The 27,682-nt window shown below is 57.2% G+C and overlaps 3 protein-coding genes across 3 annotated transcripts; all 3 read left to right on the plus strand.

The window, feature by feature from the left end:
• The first annotated feature begins 5,833 nt into the window (after positions 1 to 5,833).
• Positions 5,834 to 6,856, plus strand: LOC105202612. Its single transcript, XM_011171196.1, has one exon. The coding sequence runs from the start codon at positions 5,834 to 5,836 to the stop codon at positions 6,854 to 6,856; it is 1,023 nt and encodes a 340-aa protein (XP_011169498.1).
• Positions 6,857 to 22,976: 16,120 nt separating this feature from the next.
• LOC105198039 lies at positions 22,977 to 23,411 on the plus strand. The gene has a single exon (XM_011164680.2). It carries the CDS (start codon positions 22,977 to 22,979, stop codon positions 23,409 to 23,411), a length of 435 nt encoding a protein of 144 aa, XP_011162982.1.
• A 731-nt stretch (positions 23,412 to 24,142) lies between these two features.
• Positions 24,143 to 25,622, plus strand: LOC113004478. Its single transcript, XM_026137900.2, has 2 exons — positions 24,143 to 24,813; positions 24,879 to 25,622. The coding sequence occupies exons 1-2, from the start codon at positions 24,498 to 24,500 to the stop codon at positions 24,899 to 24,901; spliced, it is 339 nt and encodes a 112-aa protein (XP_025993685.1). The 5' UTR covers positions 24,143 to 24,497; the 3' UTR covers positions 24,902 to 25,622.
• Positions 25,623 to 27,682: the final 2,060 nt, after the last annotated feature.

The raw sequence follows: 27,682 nt of genomic DNA on the forward strand, positions 1-27,682 counted from the left end.
TATGAGGAATGAATGCTGGTAAGTGGAGGTGCGACAGGACGGAACGGCTAAGTCCCAGGGAGAAGGAGGGGATCGGAGATGGGAGAGAGACCTAGGAGCAGGCTGGAGATTGTGAGCAAGGAAGGGGGGAGAGCCGGAATGGATAATGGAGAAGATCAGGCAGCAGGTCAAGTATTCCCGTCGGTCGTCGGCGGACAGCCAGCCCAAACGCTCGTACGAGGGGGACACATGTTCGTCCCGGCGAAGGTCGAAGATGTAGCGCACGCAGGCGTTCATCAAACGTCTAAGCTTGAGCCTCTGTTGACCCGTCAAGTCAGTGAGTACCGCGGCGCAGTAATCAAAGACTGGAAAGGCGAGTGATCTGATGAGTTGCACTCTCAGAGGCAGTGCGAGACCGTTTTTAAAATAATTTAAGCGCCAGAGGATCCCACTAACCCGACTGGAAGTGGAACGAATTTGGTGAGCCCAGCTCAGATTGTTGGTCAGGAGCAGCCCCAGGTTACGGACATTGTCGGTGAATTGAACACGCGTGCAATTCACGAACAAGTCTATACTGGACGTTGGGATCGAGTTAACAAACCTGGGGCTGCCCATGAGAAGCGCCTTGGTCTTACCGGCGTTGAGTTTGAGGAGATTTCTCGCCGCCCACCGCTCGACCGCCGCGATGTCCTCGTTGACAAGAGCAACTGCATTACGGAGATTATGAGGAGGGAAGTGGAGATAAATTTGGAAGTCGTCGGCGTAGAGCAGGTGATGGCAGTGCCTGAGCGAGTGCCTGAGATCATTGACGAAGATGGAGAAGAGAAGGGGTCCCAGAACTGAGCCCTGAGGGACTCCGGCAGAGACAGGCAGCGCGGATGAAAGAGAGCCGTCTGGTCCTTTAACGCACTGGTGTCTGTCGGAGAGGTAGGATCGAAACCAGGTCAGAGCGGACGATGAGATCTTGAGGTTGCTGAGTTTCTTGAGGAGAAGCGCGTGGGAGACGGAATCGAAGGCTTTGGAGAAGTCGAACATGACTAACAGGGTGGTCATGCGTTTGTCTATGGCCAATCTCACATCGTCAACCAGCTTGATAAGGGCGGTTTGCGTGCTGTAGCCCTTTCGAAAGCCGGTCTGGAAAGGATCGAGGAGGTTATGGTGAGAGATGTGAACGACCAGGCTGTCGTAGGCAATATGCTCAAGCACCTTGGAAAGGAAGCAGAGGAGAGAGATGGGGCGGAAGTCGGACGGGATGGAAGGATGGCAGGTTTTGGGGAGAGGGATGACATGTGAGGTTTTCCATAAAGTGGGAAAGGTGGAGGAGTTAAAGGAGAGGTTGAAGAGGTCTAGGATGACAGGAAAGATGACGGGGAGACAGAGAAGAATAATGCGGCGGTTTAAGCAGTCGGGACCGTACGAGTCGGAGGAGCTGGCTTTGATGGCCTTGAGTAGGGTTTCAGGAAAGACATGGGGAAAGTAAAAGGTAGCAGGATCGGAGACAGAGGAGGCATGACAGGGGAAGGAGGCGGGTGGAGAAGGAAGCAAAGGGGAAAGAGAAGAATGAGAGAGATGAGCAGTAGTGAAGAAAGAGTTGAGGTCTCCAAGAGGGAGATTGAGGTGGAGGTTAGAGGAGCGATTCCTAGAGAGGCCAAGCGAGCGCAGCTCCGACCACAGTCTTGCTGGGCACAGTTTAGGGTCCAGTCTTTTGCGCAAGTAGTTATTTTTTGCCTCGACCAGGCGCGATTTTGCCAAGTTTCGGAGAGACCGAAACCTCTCCCGCCGATCGGGGGAGGGGTGAAGGAGGAAGGATCTTCTGGCGGCGTCTCGTTCCCGGAGAAGAGACTTGACTTGGTGGTTCAGCCAAGGAGCGGGAGGCTTGTTTGCCGAGTTTTGTGAGGCAGGTGGATAGTCAAGGCGTTATTGATGAGAGAGTTGATTAGGTCGACCCTACGATCAATGTAGCTGGCTGAGTCGACAGCAGGCCAGTCTTGAGAGAGAAGGGAGGAGAGGAAGTCTTCGGAGTTAAATTGAGAAAAGTCTCTGACTCGGATCACGCGAGGTGGAACTCTATAGATGGAAAGGTCGAGAGTGACTTCGATGAGATCATGATTTGATAGAAAAGGGATTGGAAACTGCTGAAAGTTCTGTATTAAATTTTTGTCATTCACTAAACAGTGGTCGATTCTAGAGTGTGACGAGGAAGTGTGATGAGTGTCAGAGAAAGGAACTATATGGAGATTATTGGAGGTGCTGAAGTCGAGAAGGAAATCGGAGTCGTGGGAAGGACGATTAAGATCAATATTGAAATCCCCGATTATGATAGCGACTGTAAAGGAAAGATAGAGTCTTTCGAAGTCGGATTGGAAAATGGAAAGGTGACCAAGTTTGGAGGACGATAAACTATGGCAAGCAGGAAGGGGCGGCAGCGGAGAGGAGAGATACGGAAGATGAGATATTCCGGGAGAGCGCTGTAGAGTGTCGGCGATGAAGCGAGTATCTCGACGCCAATGCCGCGACGCACGTATACCCCAACACCTCCTCCCCCCTTGCCCTCCCTGTCACCGCGAACTATGTAATAGCCAGGAAGCTGGACAAAACTGTCAGGCGCGTGTGACTTCAACCAGGTTTCGGAGAGAGCTATAAGGTCGTAATCGCCTCGGCTGAAGAAATCGGCAAATTCAGAGAAGTGGGGGAGGAGAGATTGGCAGTTAACATGGCACACGCGCAAAGATCCCGATCGTCCGGAGTGAGGGGGGGCCGGGCCTCATTTAGTGCGCTTAGAAGGGGCCCTAGGAATCGCCCCGCGGTTCGCGTCACGGCCCGCAGTCGTACGGGTCGCGGAGGCACCAGCGACATCGGCAGCGCCAGCCGTCCCCGTTGGGGGAAGAGAAGCCGCGAGGCCGCGCGCCGAATCGCGAAGGTCACGCAATGACCCGCCGGGAGATGAAGAGGGCAGAGGTGCACCGACGATAAGTGCGGAAAGGTGGTCGCTACCCCGCAGTCGGATAGGCGAGGTGTCGAGGTGTCTCTTGACAAAGACGCGTCCGTTGCGCACCCAGGCACGGTGCAGGCGACCCGCGCCAACCGCACCCCTCGCGGCAGCGAAAATCCCGCGAGTGGAGGAAGGAAGACGCTCGTTAATATCGATGGTCCCGGGGAGAAGACCAGGAACCGACGAGCCGTCGAGCTTCCCGTGAGAGCGTTTGCCCGCAAGTATCCGGTCGCGGACCTCGCGCGAGGAAAGTCTGACCACGAGGGGACGAGGACGGTCCCCCTTGGCAGGGATGCGATAGCAACTCGCTATGTGATCGAGGTCGACCTCGACGCCGAGAGCAATTGCGATTTTGCTGAGAGTAGTTTTGAGGTTCTCGGAGGGGGTTTCAATCACCCCGAATAAGATGAGCTCGGAGCTCCTATTGACCTGCTCAAGGGCGTCGAGGCGGGACTCGAGCCTACGCACATCGGCACTGGCAGCGCCGGTCGCTGGACGCGCCTCGAGCGCGGCGACGCGAGCGTCGGTATTCACCTGCCGTTGCCGCAGCTCAGCAAGTGAAGACGTGAGAGCTTCTGAAGTGGCAGACATCCTAGACTCGAGGGCAGCAAGCTGGGGACCGATCGAGGAAAGATCCTGCAATTGAGACTTGATGGTGGGTAGATCCCGCAGCTGGGTTTCGATTACGGTCATCTTGGCGAGAAGCGAGGCGACCACAGCGCCGAGAGGGTCAGCCTCCGAGGCGCTCCGGGCAGCGACGTCCTCAGAAAGGGCCGAGCAACCCGCTGGCAGTGCTGAACCGATGGAAGGCCGTAGGAGACTTTGTCCCTTGCAGGCAGGACAGGAGAGACCGGTCGGCGCGGTGCCGCATGTCGACCCGGCCGACGTAGCCACGCATTCTTCGTGGTAGAAGTGCCTTCCGGTGCGCTCGCATTGAAACGCGTCGGTAGCAGAGATGAATCTCCGACAGATACCGCAGGCGTGCGTCATGATTGGACGGTCGACAGAGAATAGCCAATCAGGAGAAGGACAGCCGTGGATGCGTGTCGGAACGCAGAGTCGGAGAGAGGTCCCAGCCGTAGTAGTCTCGGAACGCCGCCTCGCCGAGTGGTCCCGACCGCAGTAGTCTCGGAACGCCAAGCAGACGAGCCGGCCCGCGGCGCAAGCGCAGAGCGACAGAAGGCCGGCTCGGAAGGAGAGGTTAGGACGCCGAAAGCACCGCGTCAAACCGCAAAAGAAAAGCAGAGGCGGCCCGGATGCACTCACCACGATGGCAGGAGTCAAGCGGAGGAGGCCTTGACCAAGCAAACTGCAACAAGCAGCCCCGCAGGGTAAAAGGCGGCAGAAAAGAAGCGAGAAAATAGCGGAGCAGAGGCAAAGCGCTGTCGATGGTACTCACGTGACAGAGAGAGAGAGAGAGAGAGAGAGAGAGAGAGAGAGAGAGAGAGAGAGAGAGAGAGAGAGAGAGAGAGAGAGAAAGAGAGAGAGAGAAAGATTGATTGATTGATCGATTAAGCGTTTATTGAAATTCTAAGGCCGTAGCCCTATAAGAATTTAAGACGACAAGAATAATTCAGTGACAAGAATCAGATGACATATATATACAAAAATCAAAAGCAGAGTTAACAGTCATACTGACAATAAAGTAATAAAAATACAGACATTGATAAAGAAAAGGTAATGGTAATTACAGTAAAAAAAAAAAATAAACCAAATGAAAATAAAAATAAAATAAAATAAAATAAAATGAGAATAAACTAAAAATACAAATAAAAATAAAAATGCATAATAGAAATTTTATAAACTACATTGGAGAAGCAGAAGAAACAACGGAATTATAAATACATAGCAAATATAAATACATAGCAAACAGAATAATTATAATAATGCTGAAACAGTAGACTCAACGAGAGGGATCAAAAAACAGAGATAAACCTATCTGAGTAGTGCGTGTTACGCAAGAGGTAACAGGGGATCAGTTGCAGGGCAGGAACAGAAACCCAACACCGCGCCCACGGCATCTTAAGTGGTCGAAGAGCGTACAAAGTAAATGCAGCAGCCAGATCGATAGGTCTGGCTGCTGCTATTGGTGCGGAGGCATTGGCTATCAAGCCAATGCCTGCACGGAAAAAGCGGGCTGCACTACCTGTAAGGATAAAGGGTGGCCCGCTGACCACAGGCCCGGGGGAAAAGGGTGCCTGATCAATTAGGCAGGAAAAACACCCTCCCTCTGTGGCCAAACAAGTAGGAGAGAGGCCCCCCGCCAACCAGGGAGCTGCCAGGACAGCCGGGGCGAGTAATCTCCTAGGCAAGGCCCCCGGGAAAAAAGGGGGACCAAGTCCCGCAGAGCAGACCACCCCTGAAACAGCGGGGGAGGTCCGCGGAGACGAAGGGTCGGGGGAAGTAGATATGACCCCCGACCCGGTCTTAAACGCAGAAAATCTCCCTCCTTTTCCACAAAAGACGAGGAGAAGGGGTGACAAAGAGGGCGCCAAAAAGCCAACAGAGATCGAGGTGGAGGAGCTGTAGGGGCCAGAAAATGTCCTTTAGGCTCCTCCAGGTAAACCTAAATTACGCCAGGGCTGCGCAAGATATGCTTGCGCAGTGCCTGGCGGAGGGGGGTGGCGTGCTGGCCATCGTCACCGACCCTTACAGAATCCTTGAGGGTGACCCCAACTGGGTCGGGGACACCCTGGGGAAGGTGGCGATGGCCAGCCGACACGTACCGGGCGCTCCGCCCATGATTTTGATTTTGGCGGGCGAGGGCTTCGTCATGGTCGAGTATGGACCCATCGATGTCCTGGGCTGTTATCTCTTTCCCCTAGCTTAAATAGGGGGGAGTTTGAGGCAGCCCTGGAAGGCATGAAGTGCGACATCTTGAGTTGCTCTCCTAGGCCAGTGGTGGTGGGGGGAGATCTCTCCGTCCATTCCGTGGCCTGGGGCTCCCCTTGCACCGATACCAGGAGCCGCCTGGCCCAGGACTTTGCGGCGGGGCTCGGCCTGGTCCTCTTGAACCGAGGCCGGGTCAGTACCTTTGTGGGAGGCAGGGGGGAGTCCATTGTGGATATCACGTGGGCTTCCACCAGTGCCCTAAACAGGGTCAATGGTTGGAAGGTAGAGTCCGGCTCCCTGGGTGAGCTATCTGATCATATGAGCTCATGGAGCTGGTCTCTACCCCCACGGAGGTGCGCAAGCAACACTACCGCAAACGAGAAAAAAAGCGATGGGTCCTCAAGAAACTCGACCCTGAAACCTTCGAGGTTAGTCTCCTTGCCTCCACTTGGCCGGAGGGGAGAGGCTGACCTCAGAGCCGAGGAGAAGGCGGAGCGTCTATGTGCCGTGGTGTCACAAGCTTGTGACGCTTCTATGCCTTGCAGGAGGCCTATGGCGCGCCGTGCTTCCTATTGGTGGTCCGCGGAGCTGACAGAGCTCAGACGGCCCACCGTGGCTGCCAGGCAGGCGCATACGCACGCCAAGCGGCGGTGCATGGAGGAGGAGATGGATAATGCCGCGGCGGTCCTCAGAGGGGTAAGGAAAGCCCTGAGGACCGCCGTTGCACGGGCGAAGGCTGCAGCTTGGAAAGACTTGATTTCCAAACTGAATCGCGACCCGTGGGGGAGGCCTTACCAAATCGTGATGAAAAGGTTTTGCCCATGGGCACTTCCAGTCTTGGAGACGCTGCACCTCCAGTTCCTCGGTGAGGTGGTGAATACGTTGTTTTCCACCAGGGGGAGGGACATTCCGGAAAAGACCAGCCCTCCCCTTGGATGGACCGAGGAGTTGAAGGTGTCCAACCATGAAATGGCCGCGGCTTTCGCCCGAATAAGAGGAAGAGCGAGGGTGCCCGGGCCGGACGGAGTGCCTCCGGGAAGGTACTTTTCCTAGGAGGTGGAAAAGGGCCAGGCTTGTTCTCCTCAGAAAGGAGGGCAAGCCAGCGGAGAGTCCCTCCGCGTATAGACCCCTATGTATGCTGAATAATGCGGGGAAAATCTTTGAGCGTATTATTGTCAACCGCATCATCCGGCATATGTTCCCGGAAGGTCCCGACTTGTTCCCCGGCTAATATAGATTCCGAGAGGGGAGATCGACCATTGGCGCCATAAGACATGTCCGATTCCTCTCGAAGTCTATCACGGGGGCCGCGGGGGTGTTGTTGGCGATATCCCTGGACATTGCCAACTCCTTTAACAGCATCCCGTGGGGCGTGGCAATGGCAGCGCTGAGCGAGTATCATCTCGTGCCGCCTTACCTCGTCTGCATTATACGGGACTATTTCCGGGACAGAGTGCTGGAGTACCTGGACAAAACCGGGCTCCAGCAGCGGAGAAACTTGTTGTGCGGCGTTCCGCAGGGGTCCGTGTTGAGCCACCTGCTGTGGAATGTCGCATACAACGCCGTGATTCGAGAAGCCCTCCCCCCTGGCTGCCACATCTGCTATGCAGACGACACGTTAGTAGTGGCCAGGAGAGCCTCCTGGGTATAAGCGGGATTGTCCACGGCAACTGCGCCGTGGAGTATGTCGTCGGCTCCATCAAGAGCCTGGGCCTGAGGGTGGCCCCGAAGAAAATGGAAGCCGTATTCTTCCACGACGGGGTACCGCCCCAGGCTTTCATCCTGGTGGACAACACCCGAATCCGAGTGGGGGCAACCCTAAAATATTTGGGGTTGCTACTGGACGGTCGCTGGGCCTTTGTCAAGCACTTTGACAAGATGATCTAGCGATTGGACAAGAGGACAAACGCCCTCATGGGGTTGATGCCTAACCTTCGAGATACGAGGATCGGTGCGAGGCGCGCGTACGCGTACGTCGTGATGGCTGGGGCTCTTTACGGAGCCCCAGTCTGGTTTCGCGAGGCGTTAACTAGCCGCCGCATATACGAGACGCTGCACGCGGTTCAGCGGCGGTTGGCGCGTAGAATCGTGCGCGCGTATTGCACCGCACCCAGCGCGGTAATAATGACCCCTGGCGGGACTCCCCCCGGCGGAGTTTACGGCCGACGTTCTGGCTTGGTGTTATGCCAGAGCAAAGGCTATCCGTCCATGCGGGGGAGTCGTCACCCCCAGGGCCGCCGCGCTGTTAAAAAAAAGAGTGCGCCGACGGGTGATAAATGCCTGGCGAGAAAGCCTTGTGAACCACTTGCCGGTGGCAGGATCTCGGATCTTGGAGGCCATCCTACCCCACTTGGACGAATGGGTGGGCCGCTTTTGGGGCGGTCTGTCCTACAAGATGACGCAGGTGCTTACCGGACAAGGGTGTTTTGGTGAATACCTGTGCAGGATATCGCGGAAGAAGCCGACGACACAATGTCACCATGACGTCGAAGTGGACTCCGCGCAGTACACGCTGGAGGTCTGTCCAGCGTAGGAGCTGTGCGGAGTCCTAAAGGAAGAAGTTGGTGACGACCTCTCCCTGCGGGCCCTTATTACCCAGATGGTCCGCAGAGAGAGTGCGTGGGTCGCGGTTTCCTCCTTCTGCAAGCAGGTAATGCGGCGGAAGGAGGAGACCAAGAAGGTTAGGGAGAGGAGGGGGAGGCGTGTGCCCCCCGGCAACATCAACAACGGGAGACGCCGGGGCGGGGGCCACGATTTATCTTGGCTCCCTTCTCCCCCGACCGCCTCGAAGAAGACCTGCTCCCCGCCCCCCGGGCCCGCGTGGCCCGGCTACCAAAAGGCGGCGAAGGGGCACAAACGCTGTTGCTCCCTTTCTCTACACCATTGCGGAGGAGGAGGGAAGCGACAACTCTGGAAGAGGGAGTCCCTCTTCCCCTACGGCTGCTGGCTCTGCTTTTGGGACTCCCAGCCGTGGGAGGAGAGCCCCCCGTAGTGAGCCCGGCAATGCGGACCCTACTTAATGGTCCGGGGAAAGCAGTCCGACGACATAACGCGGAGCCGCTTCCCCCCCCCCCACTGCCTCGCCGGGTGAGGAGAGGGAACTAACATTCCCTCTCCCCCAGGATATAACAGTGGGCCGCGCTGCCGTTAGTACGGCGCGAAGAAGCCCGGGGTTACGGTGGGGGCTGGATACCCCGCGCTTTACCTCTAAACATTAAGGGAAGAGGCGGGAGGGGGGGCTGATGTCTCCTCCTCCCGACTTAGGGCAGACTAGGCTCCAAAGCCTTACCAGGGGCGCCTACTATTACCCCCTGGCGCGCTGAGTTGGCCTTGACTGGGTCCGGGGGGCTCCAGAAGCATGCTGCACGCGTTCCTGGAGCCCCCCAGCCAAGGACCAGGGCAGGACACCCCGAGGGGTTCTAATGGATAGGCCCCCGCCGGCACGTCGTCGGCGGGGGGAACCCCACATAACCACCAGGCCTCCCCCGGAACCAGGGGTATGCGGTAACGCATTTTTCCTCCGTAATAAAAAAAAAAGTGGTCAAAGAGCGTGCGTTTGAACGCATTGATCGAAGTGGCTTCCTTGATGACAGGAGGAAAAGCATTCCACAAGGTGCAAGCGACAGAGCGGAAAGAGTTTTGGTATGTGGAAGTCCTGCAGAAGGGGATTGCAAGGTCGAGGAAGGCTGAAAGTGAGGAGCGTAAGTAGGTGTGACAAAGGGCGGTGTAAAGGACGGAGATTTTCGAGAAGGTACGGGGGGGGAGGAGGTGGAAATGATAGTGAAAAGAAGACAACAAATAAGGTACTCCTTCCTGTCATCAGCATTCAGCCACCCCAGTTCGTCGTAGTAATCTGAAATGTGCTTATCTTTACGAAGGCCGTAAATGAACCTGATGCAAGAATTTATCAGTCGTCTGATTTTTAATTGTTGTTGTCCGTTGAGATCAGTGAAAAGGGCTGCACAATAGTCAAAAATAGGAAAAATGAGTGCGGACGCAAGCCGCACGCGGAGACGTAGGGTGAGGCCATTATTGAAAGATTTTAATTGCCACAGAATACGTTTACGCGGCTCAAAATGCCTCGAAATGCTTGCTCAGCCCAGTTGAGGGTGTTGCTAAGGGAAATTTCGAGATTGGTAGCCTTGTTTGTGACCTCAATCTGGACTTTATTGAGATGCAGTTGAATGCGGGATGGAGGGAGGTTGTTAACGAACCTCGCGCTCCCTAAAAGCATCGCTTTCGTTTTGCTGCTGTTGAGTGTTAAGAGATTGTTGGAGGCTCAAGACACTCTATCTCGGCGATGTCATCTCTGACTAGCCTCAGGGCAGCATCGAGGTCAGAGGGTGGGAAATGGATATAGATTTGGAGGTCGTCGGCATAAAGGATGTGTTTACAGTATCTGAGAGAGTGTCTGAGGTCGTCGATGAAGAGGGAAAATAAGAGAGGACCAAGCACCGATCCCTGAGGAACTCCTGCGCTGACTGGTACCCATGACGAGAAAGAACCATTAGGACCCTTCATTCTCTGATGGCGACCCGTGAGGTACGATTCTACCCATTGACGGGTAGAAGAGGATAAGCTGAAGGATTCCAGCTTTCGTAGTAGGAGACGGTGGGAGACAGAGTCGAAAGCCTTTGTAAAGTCAAATAAGACCAGCAAAGTGACCTTTTGCTGATCGACGGCTAATCTAACGTTGTCCATCAGCTTGAGTATAGCAGTCTGTGTACTGTTCCCACTCCAAAAGCCGGTTTGAAGAGGATCAAGGAGATCAGAGCGCTACAGATGGGAAGAGAGCTGCTTAAATGCCGCGCGTTCAAGCACTTTTGATAGGAAGCAGAGCAAGAAAATTGGGCAAAAATGGAAAGGTTTAGAAGGATGTTTAGTTTTGGGAAGCGGGATTATGTGGGAGAGTTTCCAAGAAGAGGGAAAGGTAGAGGTAGTAAAGGAAAAGTTGAGTATATTAAGGATAGTGGGGAAGGTGACAGCAAGGCTGTGAAAGATAAGGCGTCGGCTGAGTCCGTCAGGTTCGGTAGAGTTGGAGAAGCTGTTGCGTAAAGCACGTGACAGGGCGTCCGGTGTGATATGGAGAAAGTAGAAGGTAGAGGGATTAAGAGCGGGGGGGGAGAATTGTGCGTAGGGCCAAAAGAGGCGCGAGATATAAGATGAGCGGAAGAGAAAAAAGTGTTGAGAAAGGTTGTGCTGTGGTTGCTGTTCTTTGGATTTAGCGAGACCTAGAGCGCGCAATTCGGACCAGAGGCGCGCGGTGCTTTTCACTGAGCAGAGCCGTTGTTTGAAGTATCTGTTCTTAGCTGCAAGCAGTTTGGACTTAGCTCGATTTTGCAGCGATCGGAAGACCTCTTGCCGCGCGGAAAATGGAGCGCGTATGTAGGCTTTCCTGGCAGCATCTCGTTTTCGCAAGAGCAGGCGAATAAAATCATTGATCCAGGCGACCTCGTGGTCTCCAGGTCGCAGAAGAAAAAGGTGAAAAAAGGAACGACCGCCCAAGAGGGCAAAAATCCCCCGGCCGGCACCCCTGCCTCCAATGCTGGTATTCCTAAGGGGGCTACCAAAGGAGCAGGGAAAAAGAGAACCAGCATTGCCATCCCTCTTCTGCGCAGAAAAAAAAGGCGGAGCCTTTTCGGTCGGTTGGGCCTGTCAAGATCAGGCCGCCGAACACAGTGGCAATCTCAGTGACCTGCACCGACCGGGAGAGGTGATGAGACTCGCCAGGGGGGAGATCAACCTCGAGTCTCTCGGGATTGCCGACCTAAGTCCCCGAAGGACTGTGACCGGAGCGCTGATCCTTGAGATCAGGGGCAGCGGCAATGCTGAAAAAGCAGACGCCCTGGCCAACGAGCTCCGTGAGGTCACGGCCCACCGAGACGACGTCAACATTGCCCGCCCCTCCAAGTCAATGGAAATCAGAGTGACTGGTCTGGACGACTCTGTAACGACGGAGGAGGTGGCGGGCGCTATGGGGAGCATTGGGGGCTGCTCCCCGCAAGACGTAAAAATGGGAGGGGTCCGCTGGGGCCCCAATGGACTCGGCACCTATTGGCTGCGCTGCCCCGTGAGAGCTGGCAAAGCAGTGTTGGCCGCCCCGCGTTTCAGGGTGGGGTGGTCCAGCTGCAGAGCGACGTTGCTGCCCTTGCGGGGGCTGCAATGTTACAGGTGCCTGGCCATCGGGTACACGCAGGCGAACTGCAGCAGTCAGACCGACAGGTCGGGCTGCTGCTACAGATGTGGTAGCATTGGCCACCAAGTCAACGCCTGCGCCAACAAGGCGAGTTGCCCGGTGTGTCTTGAGAAGGGAAAACCGGCGGACTATAGGGTGGGGAGCAAGGCGTGCGCCTCTGCCTCCACCACTAAGAGGGGAGGAACTGACAGGGTCAACGCGTCACCCCTTCGATGGTGACCCACCTTGACGTGGTGAGGGGGCTGCCCTCCTTCTCGAGTCGCCTTCGGGCGAGGAGTGAGGGAGGGTCTAAGAGGTCACCGGGAAGGCATCTGCCTTCCCCCAGAAGGGGGATCTTGCGCTGCTCAAGGCGCTGTTGGCGCGGCGGGCACGAGAGGCGGAGGGGCTGGTTATTCCCGTGTCTGGGGACGGTGTCGTTTTCACGGCTCGCGTCCTGGCACGAGGAGAGCTGGCTCCTCAAGGGTAGGACGGGCCGGCGGGACCTCGGTGTTACCGAACCCGCCGGGCTGGACCGTCTCCGGGCCGCCTGGACGTATTCCAGGGCAGGGTCGGAGCGGCGGGGGTGTCCCGGCGCGTGCATCGTTGGAAACTCTCCCCGATGCATCGGGCCGCTCGGACTATTCCAAGGCAGGGCCGAGGGCGTGTGCGGACAGCGGCGAGGAGTTTCTGTGAAGGGACTTGTCCCGGAACGGAGCCCCTCGGCGCTCCCAATTGGACGAAACGGGCCGCTGGGACCCCGGTGTCAACCGGACCCAGCGGGCTGGGCCGTCTCCGGGCCGCCCGGAATTATTCCGGGGCAGGGTCGGAGCGGTGGAGGACGGTCCAGCGCGTTCCTCGTGGGAAACCCTCCCCGAGGTCACGGGCTGGACTGGCCCTGGGGCCGCTCGGAAATATCCCGAGGCGGGGCCCGGGGCGGTGTTGGCTGGCCTGGCATTCCGCAACGGCGTCCCTTCCGAAGCGGGTGCCGGGCCGGAGTCTTGTCCCCCCAGGGGAGTTGTTACCCCCCTGGGTAGACGTGCTGGTCGCCACGGCGGTTAGGGTGCGGAAGGGGCGTCGCTTCCGTTGCCCGACCCGTCCGTGGGGCCCCCTGGGTGGCGCCACCCGTGACGGTGCCCCCGCTGTCGGAGGCGGGGGACCCCTGAAAGCCCATACGGGGCGAGCCCTTGATGGCTCCTCCGTATGGGTGTGTAGGGGGCTGGAGGCCAGTGCACCGGATGTTACATTCCCGGTGCCCCCGCCATAAGCCGACCCCCCGGGAGTACCCGGGGCACTCCTCCTCAATACGTGTATTGGGGCGGAGTGGGAGATACGCCGGTCGGTGCAGCCGTCACGGGGAGTGGGATCTTTTATAATAATGAACACAAACAACCAATCTAAAGTGCCGACAGTCACCCTTTTCAGGGGTGACGTGGAGGCGAGCGTTCGCTCGCGGGGTGGCCTGGGAAGGATGAAAACTTCTTCATCCCTCCCAGATCTAAAGGGTGATGTCTCACCCGCAGAAGGGAGAGACCCTTCAATGTATAAACGTGGACCCAGCACCGGTGCCGGAGGGCTGGAATTATTCAGCCCGACCGATGCACAGGGTGCTGGGCACAATAAGAAGCAGGTACCCCACCGTACAACACACGGGAGTTTCCGCCCCTTGTGAAAAAAGAGCGAGAGATGGCCACCACCGGCACTAAACTGGGTCCGGCCTGCAGCAAGGGCAAGAAGCCCGATAGCTGCAGTGCCGACCCAGTAAACACCGGGCCAGGGGCTGAACCGGGACCATCCGGAGTGAGGAGGGGTGACGCCTCACTGTCGGCGGGCTCCGTGATCCAGCTCCCCTCGGATGAAGACGTCTTTATGGACGTCGAGGCCGAGGGAGCCGGGCCATGGGAGCACACTAGGAAGCGCTCGAGGCGGAGGACGGCGAAAAACACCATTTTGTCCTCCTCCGACTCGGAAGAGGGTCCCCCTAAGAAGGGGCGTGGGAGGCCCGCTAAAGACCCCTCGCATGAGGGGAAATTTACAGCGGAGGCCCTGGCCCAAAAAGCTGAGGCGGAGAAGGCAAGGAAGATCAAGCGGGATCATAGGGCTATTTTGGATCCCGAGACCAAGCCCACCTCGGAGCGCGCTACGAGGGCAAACAATGAGGCCCTCGAGCGCGCCGAGGAGTTAGAACGGCAACCGACTGCAGCAGTGGCGGCCGTCATGACACAGGGGCTGGGTATGCTGGCCAAATCTGTGGAGAGGTCCACTAATATACAGGGACCGATCCGCAAAGACCTCTGGCTGGCATACACCGAGCTGACTGCCGGCCTGGCCACAATTATGGCCAGGCAGGAGGAGGGAGCCGAGGCGCGACAGCGCAGAGAAGACAGCGCGGCCCTGAACAAGGCTAGAGCCAGGTGGGCTTCTGAGAAACAAAAATTGGAGGCCGAGCTGGGGCAGCTACGAGTCAGGGTCGCGCTGCTGGAGGAAAATGCCTCCACAATAAGGGACAGACAGATCTGGACCTCGACACAGAGGTGGTGGATGCTCTAACGGGGGAGATCCTCGACCCGCCGTGTCCGACAGTTCCGGACACGATGACGGAGAGGCCCCCCGTCGGAGCGCCCAGCGACGCTGCAATCACCCGGCCAAATAAGCCGGTGATTGTCAGCGTGAAAAAACTAAAGGAGCCATATTATCGTCCACCGCTCAGGGGGGTTCGCAAACAGTTGAACCCCCTATCAAATGCGGCGGACGTGAGGGTCGGCCCCACCCCTCCCTCCTCTCTCCCATTCCTTCCCCTCCCTCACGCCCTGTGAAGGCTGTGTGACGGACGGACGGGGAGGAAGGGAGGAAAAAGAAGAAGGCAGTAACGGAGGACGGCCTACGCGAGGCCCTAATCAGGGTCCTCCCGGCCGTCCTCCGCGAACTGGGTGTCCTCCCTGTCAGTAACGTGGCAGGGCAGGATACCAAACAGAAGAAGAAGAAGAAAAAGAAGAAGAAGACCACGGCGGGGAATAACACCCCGCGCATTGGAACTACAGCCCAGGTCGGAACCGGCGCGACTACCAGCGGCGGGACCAACAGCAGTCCCCCCGCGGCTAGACCAACCGCGCCCTCCTCCTGGAGCTGTGGACCCAAGTAATAGGACGAAGGGCTAAGAAGAAGGTCGCCCAGGCTGGAATCAATAACAGCACGGCGAGACCCCCTCCCCCACCCCCTAAGAACCCCCCCCAACGACATCTTCTTCTTCGAAGAAGAAGAAAAAGGGGGAGCAAAAGGGAGGTCAGGGAGGATCCGGGGGCCCACCCTCGGCGGGAGCCAACGCTCGCGGGCCGGCCAAGACACCCAGGCTCCGGCCGCCGACCACGGCGGCCGTAACTATAACTTGTGCCGGGATCGTACGCGCAGGTCCTCAGGACAGCGAGGGAAAAAGTTAACCTTTCTTTCCTCGGGATCGAGGACCTGCGCCCCCGCAGGGCCATCACCGGCGCCCTTATCTTCGAAGTTAGGGGCGCCGACAACGGCACCAAAGCGGATGCTCTCGCCGAGGGCATAAGGGGGGCCCTGGGCAACAAGGACGATGTGAAGGTGGCTCGACCGTCGAGGACGGTCGAGCTTAGAATCACGGGTTTGGACGACTCGGTCACCTCAAACGAGGTGGCCGAGGCCCTGGGAGCCAATGGCGTATGCTCCCCCCACGACATAAAGGCGGGGGAAATCCTCACGGCTCCAAACGGGCTGGGCACCTGCTGGGTGCGCTGCCCCGTGAGGGCCGCCAAGGCAGTCCTGACCACCCCCCGATTTAGAGTGGGATGATCGAGCTGCCGCGTGGCATTGCTCCCCTCACAAGGGCTGCAGTGCCACAGGTGCCTGGCCTCTGGACATGTCCAGGCCCAGTGCAGCAGCCGGGTCGACAGATCCGGCTGCTGCTACAAATGTGAGGGCTTTGGCCATCTGGTCAATGCCTGCAAAGAGAAGGCGGGCTGCCCGGTGTGTAAGGACGCGGGCAAGCCCGCCGAGCATCGGATTGGTGCGAAAGGGTGCCTGGCCAACAAGGGGTCTAAGGCACCCCCAAACACCAGCGGCCGCGGCGAGGCGGGACCGACTACAACGGCGTTCCCCCCCCCAAGCTGCGGCCCCTGAGGTAGAACCTCCTCTCCCGCAAAGGGAGAGGAGAACCAACAAAGGAGAAGACGCACTCCAGTGTGTAGAGATGAGGGAGGTGGAGGAGCCTCGGGAGCAAGACAACAATGCCCCGTAGGCTCCTCCACGCCAACCTCAACTACGCCAGGGCTGCGCAAGATATGCTTGCGCAGTGCCTGGCGGAGGGGGGTGGCGGGCTGGTCATCGTCGCCGATCTATATAGGATACTCGAGGGCAACCCCAACTGGGTTGGAGATCCCTTGGGGAAGGTGGCGATGGTCAGCCATCATGTGCCGGGCGCTCCGCCGATGATTCCTCTATCGGCTGGCGAGGGCTTCGTCATGGTCGAGTATGGACCCATCGATGTCCTGGGGTATTACCTCCCCCCTAGCCTAACCAGGGGGGGGAGTACGAGGCGGCCTTAGATGGCATGGAGAGCGACATACTCGGTCGCTCTCCAAGGCCTGTCGTTGTGGGGAGAGACCTCAATGCCCACGCTGTGGCTTGGGGCTCTCCCCGCACAGATGTCAGGGGCCGCCTCGCCCTAGAGTTTGCGGCGGGGCTCGGCCTGGACCTCTTGAACCGGGGCCGGGTCAGCACCTACGTGGGGGCCGGGGGAGAGTCCATTGTCGATGTGACATGGGTCTCCCCCGGGGCCCTTAACAGGGTCCAGGGATGGATAGTGGAGACCGGCTCCCTCGGAGAGACGTCTGATCATAGGCTAATCTCCATGGAGCTGGTCTCCCCCCCCACGGAGGTGCGAGAGCAACGCCGCCGCACCCGGGACAGGAATCGATGGGTCCTGAGGAAACTCGACCTTGAAGCCCTCGAGGTCAGTCTCCTCGCCTCCACTTGGCCGGAGGGAGGAGCTGAGCTCGGAGCCGAGGAGGAGGCGGAGCGCCTCTGCGCGTTGATGTCGCGTGCTTGCGACGCCTCCATGCCCCGCAGCAGGCCAATGGCGCGTCGTGCCGCCTACTGGTGGTCCGCCGAGCTCGCCGAACTGAGGCAGGCTACGGTCGCCGCCAGGCGGGCTCACACGCGCGCCAAGCGGCGGGGCATGGAGGAAGAGATGAACAACGCCGAGGCGGTCGTCAGGGAAGCCAGAAAGGCCCTAAGGACCGCCATCACGCGGGCGAAGGCCGCGGCCTGGGACGAACTCCTCTCCGAGCTGGACCGCGACCCATGGGGGAGACCTTACAAAATTGTGAGGAAGAGGCTCCGCCCGTGGGCGCCTCCATTCTCGGAGACGCTGGACTCACAGTTTCTCGGAACTGTGGTGGACACACTGTTCCCCACCAGGGGGAGGGACATCCCGGAGAAGACCGGCCCTCCCCCAGGATGGACCGAGGAACTGGAGGTGTCCAGACACGAGATGGTCGCGGCCTTTGCCCGAATAAGCGGAAGAAAGGCGAAGGCGCCCGGGCCGGACGGAATATACGGCAAGGTCTGGGCCCGGGCGTCTTCGATAATCGGGGAGGCACTTCGTGTCACGTACACGAAGTGCCTCCGTGAAGGAACGTTCCCCAGGAGGTGGAAGAGGGCCCCAGCGGAGAGTCCCTCCGCATACAGGCCCTTATGTATGCTGGATGATGCGGGCAAAATTTTTGAGCGTATTATCGCTAACCGCATCATCCGGCATATGTCTCGGTACGGTCCCGAATTGTCCCCCGCACAATACGGGTTCCGAGAGGCGAGATCGACTGTCGACGCCATCAGACAAGTCCGATCCCTCTCGGAATCCATCACGGGGGACGGGGAGGGGGCGTTGGCGATATCCTTGGATATCGCCAACGCCTTTAACAGTATCCCATGGGGCGAGGTTGTGGCTGCGCTCAGCGAACACTTTCGCCTGCCGCCCTACCTCGTCGCCATCGTTCGGGACTACTTCCGGGACAAAACCGGACTCCAGCAGCGGAGGGACATGTCGTGCGGCGTTCCGCAGGGGTCCGTGCTGGGCCCCCTGCTATGGAACGCCGCATACGACAAAGTGCTCCGTGTGGCCCTCCCCCCTGGCTGCCACGTCGTTGGTTATGCGGACGACACGTTCGTGGTAGCCAGGGGAGCCTCCTGGGTGATGGCGATTGCCATGGGCAATTGGACGGTGAACTGTGTCGTCGGCTCCATCAAGAGCCTGGGCCTGAGGGTGGCCCCGGAGAAGACGGAAGCCATCTTTTTCCATAATGGCTCTTCCCGGGTACCGCCCCGGGCCTTCGTCCGGATGGACAACACCCGAATCCGAGTGGGGGCACCACTCAAATATCTGGGGTTGCAATTGGACGGTCGCTGGGCCTTTGTCGAGCACTTTGACAAATTGGCCCAGCGATTGGGCAACATGACGAACGCCCTCCTGGGGTTGACGCCCAACCTCCGAGGTCCGGGAGTAGGTGCGAGGCGCGCATACGCCTACGCGGCCATGGCCGGGGCCCTGTACGGTGCTCCGGTCTGGTTCCGCGAGGCGTTGGCCAGCCGCCGCATTAGGGATGTGCTGCACGTCGTGCAGCGGCGGCATGCGCGGAGAATCGTGCGCGCCTATCGCACCGTCCCCAGCGCGGCGACCTTGGTACTGGCGGGGCTCCCCCCGGCGGAATTCACGGCCGACGCCCTGGCATGGTCATATGCCAGGACAAAGGCCGTCCACCTGCAGGGGGGAGTGGTTACCCCCAGGGTCGCCGCGCTATTGCGAGAAAGGGCTCGCCGGCGGGCCATGAGGTCTTGGCGGGAAAGTCTCGCCAATGACCCGCCGGCGGCGGGATCTCGGATCTTGGAGGCCGTCCTACCCCACTTGGACGAATGAGTGAGCCGCCCTTGGGGCGGCTTGTCCTACCGGACGACACAGGTGCTCACCGGGCATGGCTGCTTCGGTGAGTACCTGTGCAGAATAAGAAAAGAGCCGACGCCGCAGTGCCACCACTGCGAGGCCGACCAGGACTCCGCGCAGCACACACTGGAACACTGTCCAGCGTGGGAGGAGCTGCGCGGAGTCCTGAGACAAGAAATAGGAGACAACCTCTTCCTGCGGGCCATCATTAGCCAGATGGTCCGCAGGGAGAGCGCTTGGGTCGCGGTCTCCTCCTTCTGCGAGCAAGTAATGCGGCAGAAGGAGGAGGCCGAAATCATCAGGGAGAGGAGGCCGGGGGGATGCATGCCCCCCGGCGACAACAACGAGGACAGGGGCGGCCGGGACGGGGGCCATGACCCACCTTGGCTCCCCCCCCGGCTGCCCCGAAGAAGAAGAAGGCCCGCCCCCCTCCCTTTGGGCCGCGCTGGCTCGTCTGCCAAAAGGCGACGGGGGTGCGGGCGATCAGGTGCCGTCGCCCCCTCCCTTCCCACAATTAGGGAGGAGGAGGAGAGCGACGGCGCTAACACAGAGAGGGGGCGACCCTCCTCCCCAGCGACTGCCGGTCCCGCCTTTGGGACGCGCAGTCGTGGGAGGAGGGGACCCCTCGTTATAATAGCGAACCCGGCGAGGCAGACCCGACCTGATGGTCCGGGGGGGACGACTCTGCGATGTAACGCGGAGCCGTACCCCCCCCTCTGCCTCGCCGGGGAGGGGTTGAGAGGGAAGTTCTTCCTCTCCGCCCCCAGGGTAGTTAGGAGGACCGCGCCGCCGTCAGCGCGGCGCGCGAAGAGGCCCGGGGCTACGGCTGGGGCTGGATACCCCGGGCTTTACCCCCAAAAAACCATCAGGGGAAGAGGCGGGGGGGGGCTGGTGTCCCCCTCCCCCGACCTAGGGCAGATCAGGCCCACAAGCCCTGCCGGGTGCGCCCACGTTAGGGTGCACCCGGCGTGCCGAATCGGCCTAGGCCGACTGAGTCCGGGGGGCTCCGGAAGTATGCTGCACGCGTTCCCGGAGCCCCCCAGTCACGGACCAGGGCAGGACACCCGGAGAGGTTTTAGTGGGTATGTCCCCGCCGACACGTCGTCGACGGGGAAGAGCCCCACATAACCACCAGGCCTCCCCCGGGGCCTGGGGTATGCGGTAACGCATTTTCTCTCCGTCATAAAAAAAAAAAAGGGTCAACGCGCCAAAACCGGCGACAAAAGGCCCAAATAAAGCCGGAGCAACCGACGAGATGGAGAGAAAAACGGGTGCCCAACCCTCCTCCGGCCCCTTTCCCCTCTCTGCTGGACCATCAACTTCTTTCCGGAAGAAGAAGAAGAGAGTGGCCACTGTTCCTCAGCTCCCCCCCCCTCTCAAAGGCCCTTCCCCACACAATGGAAAAAAGGAGAGCAGGGATGAGGCCGCGATCAAGACCCTGGCCGCCTCCAAGGGTTCTTTCCCAAGGGAGGACGAGCCGCGCGAGGTTGTAGTATTCTTGGCACCGCTAGAAGAGATGGAGGTGGAGAAGCATCGGCCATCAACTAGTAATGGCTAAGAGGCTCCTCCAAACAAACCTCAATCACGCCAGGGCTGCACAGGACATCCTGCTGCAGTGCCTGGCGGAAAGAGATGGAGGGCTGGCTATCGCCGTCGACTCATATAGGATCCCCGATGACAACCCAAATTGGGTCGGGGATACCTTGGGCAGGGTGGCGATAGTCAACCAGCTCGCACGCGACGCCCCGCCGATGCTCCCGGTGGAGCCTGGCGAGGGCTTCGTCCTGGTCGAGTGGGGACCCATCGACGTCCTTGGGTGTTACTTCCCTCCGATCCTCAGTCGGGGGGAGTACGAGGCGGCCCTAGAGTGGGCGAGAGAGGCCATCTTCAGGCGCTCTCCCAGACCAATCATTGTGGGAGGGGACTTTAACGCTTACGTAGTCGCGTGGGGATTCCCGACCACGAACTCCAGAGGCCGTCTCACCCTTGAGTGGGCGGCGGGACTCGACCTCGCATTGCTTAATCGAGGTCGGGTCAGCACTTTTGTGGGTGGCCGCGGTGAATCCATAGTGGATCTCACGTGGGCCTCTCTGGGCGCCCTTGGTAAGGTCAGTGCCTGGAGAGTGGAGGCCGCTCCCTTCGGGGAGCTAACAGATCACCGTTTGATCGAGATGGAAGTGGCCTCCACACCTGCGGAGGTGCGAGCGAAAATCCGCCGCCAAATGGCGGAGAGGAGATAGGTCCTCAGAAAGCTCGACCAGGAGGCTCTCGAGGTCAGCTTCACGGTGTTTACGTGGGCTGACCAGGGGCTAGACGCCGGCGCTGAAGCATAGGCGGAATGGCTTTGCGATGTCATGTCGCGTGCGTGCGATGCCTCCATGCCCCGCAGCCGGCCAAAGGCAAAACACGCTACCTACTGGTGGTCCAAAGAGCTCGCCCAACTAAAGCGGGCGACAGTGGCCACCAGGAGGACGTTTACGCGCGCCCGGGGCATGGAGGCAGAGGTGGAGGAAACGAGAGCGGCCCTCAGGGACGCCAGAAAGGCGCTGAGGGTCGCCATCCGCCGGGCGAAGGCTGAGGCCTAGGAGGAGTTTATCTCAGGGCTCACGAGGGACCCATGGGGAAGGCCATACAAAATGGCGGTCAACAAACTTCGCCCATGGGCTCCTCCCCTCACAGAGACGTTAGATCCCCAGTTCCTAAAGCGGGTGGTCGACCAGTTGTTCCTCACCCGTGGGAGAGACATACCAGTCAGGTCCGGACCTCCTCCGGGTTGAACAGAGGAACTGGGGCTCCGAGACTACGAGCTCGAGGAGGCCTTTGCCCGGATAAGAAATAAGGGTAGAGCTTGCGCGCCCGGCCCAGACGGAGTCTATGGCAAAGTCTGGGTCCGGGCCGCACCGGTGGCGGGTGAGGATCTTAAAAGGGTTCTCACCAAATGTTTTAGAGAAGGCGTTTTTCCCAGGAGAGGGCCCGGCTTGTCCTACTGAAGAAAGTGGGCAAGCCAGCGGAGGACCCCTCCGCATACAGGCCCCTCTGCATGCTGGATGATGCGGGTAAGATCCACGAACGTGTGATTGCCAACCGCATCGTCCGGCATATGTCCCGGATAGGTCCCAACCTATCCCCCGGCCAGTTTGGATTCCGCGAGGAGCGCTCTACGGTCGATGCCATACAGCACGTTCGCGCCCTCGCGGAGTCCATCACGGGGGAGGGAAGAGTGGCGTTGGCGATGTCGCTTGATATCGCCAACGCCTTTAACACCGTCCCGTGGGGCAAGGTAGTGGCGGCGTCCGAGTACTACGGCCTGCCGCCCTTGTTGAGACGGTAAGGGATTATTTCCGGGACAGAACGCTGGAGTACACCGACAAGGAAGGACTCCAGCAGCAGAGGGACATGACGTGCGACGTTCCGCAGGGGTTGGTTCTCGGGCCCTTGTTATGGAACGCCGCGTTCGACGTCGTCCTCCGCACGGGCCTCTCCCCCCCTCCCCCGGCTGCCACACGGTATGCTATGCCGACGATACGTTAGTGGTGGCTGGGAGGACCTCCTGGGAAGACGCGGTTACGAAGGCGAACTGGGCGGTGGCATGCGTTGTTGGCACAATCGAGGACTTGGGGCTGAGAGTGGCCCCACACAAAACAGAAACCATCTTTTTGCACGATGGCTTCTGGGGGCTCTCTCCACAGGCCTCAGTCCTCGTGGGTAGAACCCAAATCCAGTTGGGGACAACCCTGAAGTACCTGGGGTTGACCCTGGACGGTCGGTGGGGCTTTGTCGAGCATTTTGACGACATTACCCCACGGTTGGGCAAGAGGGCCAATGCCCTCAGAGGTCTGATGCCCAACTTCCGGGGCCCGGGTATAGGTGCGAGATGCGCGTATATGCACGCAGTCATGTCCGGGGCGCTATACGGCGCCCTAGTCTGGTGCGGGGCGATGTGGGCCAGCAACAAGATTAAGAAGCATTTGTATTTAGTGCAAAGGCTGCTGGCCCTACGCGTTGCGCGCGCTTATTGCACCTCTTCAAACTAGGCCATAATGGTTTTGGGGGGAGTGCCACCAGTACAATTCCTGGCAACGGCCCGAGCTGCCATGTACGCTCGGGTCAAAGCCTCTCGCCTACGGGGCAACGTCATCCCCCCGAGGACCATGGCGTTGTGGAGAGAGAGAGCCCGTCGGCGGGCGATCGAGGTATGGGCGAGACCACCTCATCGAAAACCCACCGACAGTGGGCACCCGGTTCTGGAGGCCGTCCTCTCCTACCTGGAGGAGCGGCTAGACCGCCCATGGGGCGGCCTATCTTACCGAATGACGCAGGTGCTCATCGGAGACGGTTGTTTCGGTGAGTACCTGTGTCAAATAGGGAAAGAGCCGACAACGCATTGCCACCACTGTGATGCGGAAAGGGACTGTGCAGCACACGCTGGAGCTTTGCTCAGCGTGGGACGAGATGCGCAGAGTCCTGAAGAATGAGATCGGAGAAGATCTCTCCCTGGCCGTTGTTGCTAAGATGGTCCTCAGGGAGAGTTGTTGGAAGGCAGTCGCCTCCTTCTGTGAACAAGTGATGTTGCAGAAGGAGGCGGCCGAGACGGCGAGAGAGAGACAGCGAGGAGGAAGACCCGGGGCGGGTGGCAGGCGATGACGACGACGCCGACCCAACTCCCGTGGAAATGATGGTAGAGGCGGGAATCCTCGACCCCCACGTGATGACCGGGCCTCCCCGACGGCGGGGGTCCTCGAAGGAAACGCAGAAGGACCGCCGGCGCTGCTGCACCCCCCTCCCTCCAAACCATTGAAGAGAAGGGGGAGAGCGACGGAGATACCCCCGTTGTCGGGGGTGAGGAGCTCCCTGCCTCCCCTGCTGAAGGCCCTGCCTACGGGACCCGAAGCAGGGCGAGGCGGTCCCAACCAAGTCAGGCTCCCGCGGGGCTGACCCTCCATGACATCGGGGGGAGAGTCCCCCCCCTCACGTCAGGAGGGGGTTGGCCTTCCCAGCTCCGCCGAGGCGAGGGGAGTGGAGCAAGTGCCCCCTCCCCCCACAAGAGCAACGGGAGCTTGCGCCGACATGGCGCAGGTAGGCCCGGGAACCATCCGGCGAGGGCCGGACCTCTCGAGCCTGTACCCCCAACACCAACAGGGGAAGAGGCGGGGGAAGGACGGTGTCCCTCTGCCCCGACCTAGGGCAGAACTGGCCCCTAAGCCCTGCCAGGGGTGCCTACCGCTAAGGCGCCCCTGGCGAGACGTCAACAGGCCGACTGGGTCCGGGGGGCTCCGGAAGTATGCTGCACGCGTTCCCGGAGCCATTCAGTTATGGACCAGGGCAGGACACCCGGAGGGGTTTTAGTGGGTAGGCCCTCACCGGCACGTCGCTGGCGGGGGAGAGCCCCACATAACTGCCAGGCCTCCCCGGAGGTCTAGGATATGCGGTAACGCATTTCCCCTCCGTTACAAAAAAAAGCGGATGCGGCAGAAGGGGAAACCTCGCAAGTCGAAGGGCCCGCGGTCATCCCCCTCCCCTGGCGCGACCGGGAGCGGTGCGCCAGCAATCAACGCCCGTAAATGTTCTCGGTCCCGAAGGCGAATAGGAAGAGTGTCAAGGTTACGCCTTACGCAGATGAGCCCATTTCTCACTCAAGCGCGGTGAAGAAGTCCCTCCCTGACCGCTTGTCCCGCCTTGCCAAGGATCTCACGGGAACGAGCGGAAAGACGCTCATTGATGTTAATAATGCCGGGGAGAAGACCGGGGACGTCGAATCCGTCCAGCCTCCTCTTGGTTCTCTTCCCGCTGATTCGCCGGTTGCGGGCATCACACGTGGCCAGTTTAACAATGACGGGACGAGGCCGGCCGCCAGTGGCAGGTATACGGAAACAGAAGGTAATATGTCCGGAAGCGTCCTCCATTCCAATCGCGGCAGCGATTCTAAAGACCTTCTCACGCAGATTCCCCAAAGGCGGTTCCCTAACTCCGAAGATAATCAGTTCCGAGCACAGTTTAGCGCGCTCGAGAGCTTCCAGCCTATTTTCAATCGCTGACAGTCCGCGCAATTCAGCAGGCGGACCATGCGCTTCAAGGACATCCATCCGTCGATTGAGGGCGGTCTGCTGCGCCCTGAGGTCTCGAATCAAAGCTGTAAGCGCGTTCAAAGTGACAGTGAGCCTCGCATCAAGAGCAGACACCTGAGGCTTAATTGTGGAGAGGTTTGATGAGTTGTGCCTTAATAATGGAGAGATCCTGCAACTGAGACTCGATGCTCGACATCTTAAAAAGGAGAGAGGAAAGAATGGCATTTGTCAAGCCGGACGCAGGTTTGGCAGGATTGAAGTTAGTAGAGGCGCTGGATGCGAGGGAGGAAATCTGACGTCCGAAGCGACAGTGCTCTCCACATAGTGGGCAAAAGATGTCATCAGAAGAGGCAGCAGAGCAGGAAGGAAGCTCTAAACACTCCAGATGGAATGCGTGCTTTGCATCCCGCTCACACTGGACAACAGCGGCGGCCGACATAAACCTCTTGCAGATCCAACAGCTAAGAGGCATCTTGATTGGCTGGAGAGGACTGTGAGGCAGATCCACGATGCGTCGCCGGACGCGCGCGCAACCACACAACCAGTAGATTTAGGAACGCGCGCAGGTCCCAGTACACCGGCAGTAGAGTTGCCGAAGAGAGAGAGAGTGAGAGAGAGAGAGAGAGGGGGGGGGGAGGAACTATTCGAGGGATTTATGATAATGGTGGTGGGGCAATTTTTCCAAAATTTGTAATTTTATTTTCCTATTTTAAATTTTTAATAAATTGATATAAAAATATTATAAAAATTATTTTGATTAATAGTATAATATTATATGAAAATAAAGTTAATAGGTTAGTATAAAAATTATATTAATTAATAGCTTAATATAAAAATTATTTTAATTAATTGCTTAATATTAATTTAATTAATTAAAAGGAGGGCAACCCCTCCACTCCTCCATCGCCCTTTTCCCAACGCAAAGTGGATTAAAACCCGTCTATAACATCTACTCTCGTATATTTTGGTGGTACACGACTAAAAATCTAATAAGAGAGCACTTCTTTTTAAGGTGCAATCTTCTAGTGGACTTGTTGATCTGAAAATTTTTAGGTTATGGTGACATAAAATAATCAAACTATTGCTCAGAGCTCATGCCAAGGTGCCAAATAATACCACAGAAAAAATGGAAAATATTCATTGAATAATTTTAAAATAACAGCGTATATCTCTTTACTTATTATATGGCCCTGGTAAATAGAATACGCAAATGAACTTGCTTTGAAGTACATATAAAAGTATCGACCAATGCCAATATTTTGAACAACCCTGAGACCGGGGTAATTTGAAGGTGGTCCGAAAATGTTCTGAAATTTATGTTTTACGATAAAAAAAATGTGAAAAAGCTATTATTAGGATTGATTTTATTCAGAAAAGGACATATAGTGAAGAATTTGAAGAATTGTTACATACAATACAAAAATACAATCGTACAATAAAAATTCTTATTGCTTTATTGTTTTCGGAACAAGTTGGTTTATTTGTATTTTGTGTAATTACATCTATTAAGTATTATATTGTATATTTGGTACATAGAACGTAAATATGAAAGAAAAAATTGTCCGAGGAACAATTCGACGTTTTGTGTTTTTATTAGCCCAGACATCAACTCTGCGCGATATTGCGAATAATAATAAAAAAAAAAATAGACATAACACAACACAAAGTAAACATGAAATGTTTAAAAGACATTCAACTGGACATAATACATTCACAGTTTTTAAAAAGAATAGTATTTATTTTACTTAAATTTCAAAGAAATGCTGACTATCGGAAATTACTTCCACTGTCACAAAACAAAATTTTTACTAGTATGACTTTAATATGATGCCGTTATCAACAAAACTTTCTTAGCAGCATCATTAAATTAGGACGAATTTACAGTATTTAAAGTAAATTTTTAATAATGAATCATTATTTATGCGATATCTCACGTGTTTTACGTTAAAACGCGTCGAACAAACGTTGAATTTCATAAGAAAATAAACTATTGAAGCTCACAGCGCGAATTGCAAATGAATCGTTATATATGCCATAATTCACGTGTTTAACGTTAAAACGCATCAAACAAGCGTTGATCTGCATCAGAAACAAAACCATTGAAGTTACCAGCGTAAACTGCAGATGAATCGATATCTATGCTACATCACACCTGTTTTACGTTAAAAAGCGTCGAACAAGCGTTGATCTGCGTATGAAACGAATCTATTGACGTTCACAGCGCGAATTGCAAATGAATCGTTATCTATGCGATATCTCACGTGTTTTACGTTAAAACGGGTCGAACAAGCGTTGATCTCAATCAGAAACGAATATATTGACGTTCCCTGCGCAAATAGCAAATGAAACGCTATCTATGCGGTATCTCACGTGTTTTCGTTAAAACGCGTCGAACAAGCGTTGATCTGCGTCAGACACGAAACTATTGATATCCCCAGTGCGAATTGCAAATGAATCGTTATCTATGCGATATCTCACGTGTTTTACGTTAAAAAGCGTCAAACAAGCGTCGATCTGCATCAGAAACGAAACTATTGAAGTTCCTAGCGCAAATTGCAAATGAATCGTTTTCTATGCGATATCTCACGTGTTTTACGTTAAAAAGCGTCAAACAAGCGTGGATCTGCATCAGAAACAAAGCTATTGAAGTTTCCAGGGCGAATTGCATATGAATCGTGAAC

The sequence above is a fragment of the Solenopsis invicta genome, unplaced genomic scaffold (assembly GCF_016802725.1).
Source record: "Solenopsis invicta isolate M01_SB unplaced genomic scaffold, UNIL_Sinv_3.0 scaffold_113, whole genome shotgun sequence".
NCBI classification, from domain to species: domain Eukaryota; kingdom Metazoa; phylum Arthropoda; class Insecta; order Hymenoptera; family Formicidae; genus Solenopsis; species Solenopsis invicta.

Coding starts and splice junctions, on each gene's coding strand:
- LOC105202612 (XM_011171196.1), top strand. CDS start 5,834: ATGAAGTGCGACATCTTGAGTTGCTCTCCTAGGCCAGTGGTGGTGGGG.
- LOC105198039 (XM_011164680.2), top strand. CDS start 22,977: ATGGTTTTGGGGGGAGTGCCACCAGTACAATTCCTGGCAACGGCCCGA.
- LOC113004478 (XM_026137900.2), top strand. CDS start 24,498: ATGTTCTCGGTCCCGAAGGCGAATAGGAAGAGTGTCAAGGTTACGCCT. Junction 24,814..24,878: donor CAGGTATACGGAAACAGAAG/GTAATATGTCCG, acceptor CTTCTCACGCAG/ATTCCCCAAAGGCGGTTCCC.